Source organism: Apodemus sylvaticus, chromosome 2, assembly GCF_947179515.1.
Source record: "Apodemus sylvaticus chromosome 2, mApoSyl1.1, whole genome shotgun sequence".
Taxonomy (NCBI): Eukaryota; Metazoa; Chordata; class Mammalia; order Rodentia; family Muridae; genus Apodemus; species Apodemus sylvaticus.
Genome location: NC_067473.1, coordinates 170,067,041 through 170,070,080, shown reverse-complemented (window position 1 = coordinate 170,070,080; position 3,040 = coordinate 170,067,041). Strand labels below are relative to the sequence as shown.

General features: G+C 34.2%; 1 protein-coding gene across 1 annotated transcript; it reads left to right on the top strand.

Annotated features, from left to right (window-relative positions):
* Positions 1-1,666: 1,666 nt before the first annotated feature.
* On the top strand, positions 1,667-2,596 carry LOC127677715 (taste receptor type 2 member 113-like). Its single transcript, XM_052172732.1, has one exon. The coding sequence runs from the start codon at positions 1,667-1,669 to the stop codon at positions 2,594-2,596; it is 930 nt and encodes a 309-aa protein (XP_052028692.1).
* Positions 2,597-3,040: the final 444 nt, after the last annotated feature.

Genomic DNA, 3,040 nt, shown 5'->3' with positions numbered 1-3,040 from the left:
TAAATGAACCGAATTTTCTGTGTACATTCTTTGCTTGGGGGACATCTGGGTTATTTCCAGCTTCTGGCTGTTACAAATATCACTGCTATGAACTTGGCAGAGCAAGTGTCCTTGTAGTATGGTAGGGTGTCTAGTGATGAGGACACAAGTACTGACTCTTCCCAGGGATCTGTGAAGCTTCCTATACCTGATCTTACCACACGGCACCACCCTAGTTTAGTTTGCATGTCTCTGGCTTTTCTGAGCTCATCGGTGTTAGTTGACAGCAACAAAATCATACAGAACATACTTCCTCTTGGACAGTCTGCATTTTTGCTTTATTTTCTAATTTTCTATGTTCCTCTAGAAACTGGGAAGATTTCTTATGCTCTTCTATTAAACCTACATGTAAGTATTTGTGGGGGTTTTAAAAATATCTATTGTATTCATTCATTTTGCTCAGTATTGCTGAAGGAGACTAGTGAGAGTCAGGCCCCCACTCCACACCACTAAGGGTAACCTATGTCTTTCTCAGCTACCTTTAATATTTACATTTTTCATGCTACATCAAATGTTGCTGAGTTTATTTCTTTTCTCTTTGTTCACTTTTTTCCCTTTTATAAAGGAAAAACCTTGTGATCCTGCTCACTGCTCATGTTGCCTGGTTAGCGAACTATATTGCCTAACTTGGCTCTTATAATGATGACCACAAAATAGATGTTGGGGGTAAGAGGTGAAAATTAAAATGTGCATTACCTTCATGCTAATAACAGAATTTGTCTTACTGGGAAAGAGAAGCAGGCACTAAAACAGATTCTTTTTAGATTTACTGATTTATCTCATTGGCTACTTTAAGAGAGGACAAAGAAACTTCCACAGTTTTAAAAATCTGTAAACACGAATAGAGCATACAGCTCAATGTCACTGAATATTTACATTTAATACTTTAATGTGTACCTGAGGGTATTGTCTAAATAATACTTAAAATCAAAACAGTAAATGTGAATGAGAGGTATAGTGCTGAGTAAAATAGAAAGCTGAATTTTTCACTAGAGAAAAGACATTTTAGCACCATTTCATGTGTATTTATGTTTTTGAATGGGTATACATGCCTTTATATAAAGTGATCAATAAGTATTATTTTCAGTATTAATCTCTTATGAAGTCTTGATTTCAGCCAGTTTATTACATAGCAGTTTATACATTAATATCTGGCAAACATATATATGGGTCTTTGTGCAGCTAAAACCCATATATATGTTTTGAAGAGGCTAATGAACCATTGTGTCTGAGAATTTCTGTACAGTAGGGAAGCTCTATTACTTATTACACATTTATTAGAATATTACTTTGTCAGATATTCACTTAGCAAGGTATTTAAAAATGTTGCAAAGAAAAACATTTGTATGTTGGCGTACAAAAACACTGTTTCCTTTATCATCACCTAGAGAACATTCTAGAATAATTCAAACTAGTTAGTGTTTGGATGGATTTCATTTGTGGTTCATCAGTTTAAGATTTTCATATGAATCATTAAGAAATCTTGATGCTTGTTTGTGAGATGTCACTTCTGCATTTTTTTAAATGAAAGTGCATTACATATTTTGAAGAAGCAGTTTCTTTTAAAGGGATATATTAACCAATCTCCAACAGTTACCTCAGAAATTTGGGTATTGTTTTATAGACAATGGTGGCTGTTCTACAAAGCACATTTGCAATAATTTTCTGTATGGAATTCATAATGGGAACCTTAGGAAATGGATTCATTGTTATGATGGCCTGCACAGACTGGATCCAAAGAAGAAAACTCTCTTTAGTGGATCAAATCCTCACTGCTCTGGCAATTAGCAGAATCACTCTAACTTGGTTGGTATTCCTGGATTGGTGGGTATCTGTTCGTTATCCAGCATTGCATGAAACTGGTAAGATGTTAACAATGTATTTGATCTCCTGGACTGTGATCAATCATTGTAACTTTTGGCTTATTGCAAGTCTGAGCATTCTTTATTTTCTTAAGATACCCAACTTTTCTAACATTGTTTTTCTTTATTTAAAGTTTAGAGCTAAAAATGTGGTTATGGTGACCCTATTAGTGTCATTATTTTTCTTGTTCTTAAATACTGTAATTATAAAAATATACTCTGATATGTGTTTTGATAGTGTTCAAAGAAATGTGTCTCAGATTTCAAGACTGTATATCCATAAACAAATTTGCAAATTTCTTTCATTTACTAACCCTATGTTCACATTCATACCCTTTTTTATGTCCCTGATAATGTTTTTTCTGCTCATCTTCTCCCTGTGGAGACATCTGAAGAACATGCAGCACAACGCCAAAGGATACAGAGACATCAGCACCACAGTGCACATCAGAGCCTTGAAAACCATCATTGTGTCTGTAGTGTTATACACTATATTTTTTGTATCATTTTTTGTGAAAGTTTGGAGTTCTGCATCACCAGAGAGATACCTGATCTTTTTGTTTGTCTGGGCTCTGGGAAATGCTGTTCTTTCTGCTCACCCATTTGTCCTGATTTTGGGAAACAGTAGATTGAGATGGGCTTCTCTCTCCCTGATATTGTGGCTCAGGTACTTGTTCAAAAATATAGAAGTATAGGGTCTGCAGACCACCCAAGGAATAATTTTGCTTATTCTAAAGGAAAATCAGAAGACAAAAATTATCATATATAAAAAGTCATAAATTATAAATATTATTCCATAAGTAGTTGTGAATTAAATAGTCTGTAAAAATCTGGAAAGAGCATTGTGTAACTTTTGTTACAATCTTAGATAGAGAATGATATCAGTATATACAATGTAAATGCAGATTTCTATGATCAAGCTATATACTATAAGATTCAGAACTAAGATTTACAAATAAAAGAAAACATGAGGCATTTGTCTTTCTTGGTGTATGTTACCACACTCAGCATAATCTTTACAGTTCCATACATTTACTTGAAAGCTTCATGATATAATCTGAAGTAATCACAGAAGCCAGAAAAATAGTAAGGGAATGTGGGATAGGGGCAGAGAAAGAGTTCTAGAGTGAATATAGGAT

Bases quoted from the DNA above. Each gene is read 5' to 3' on its own strand.
- LOC127677715 (XM_052172732.1), top strand. From the start codon at position 1,667: ATGGTGGCTGTTCTACAAAGCACATTTGCAATAATTTTCTGTATGGAA.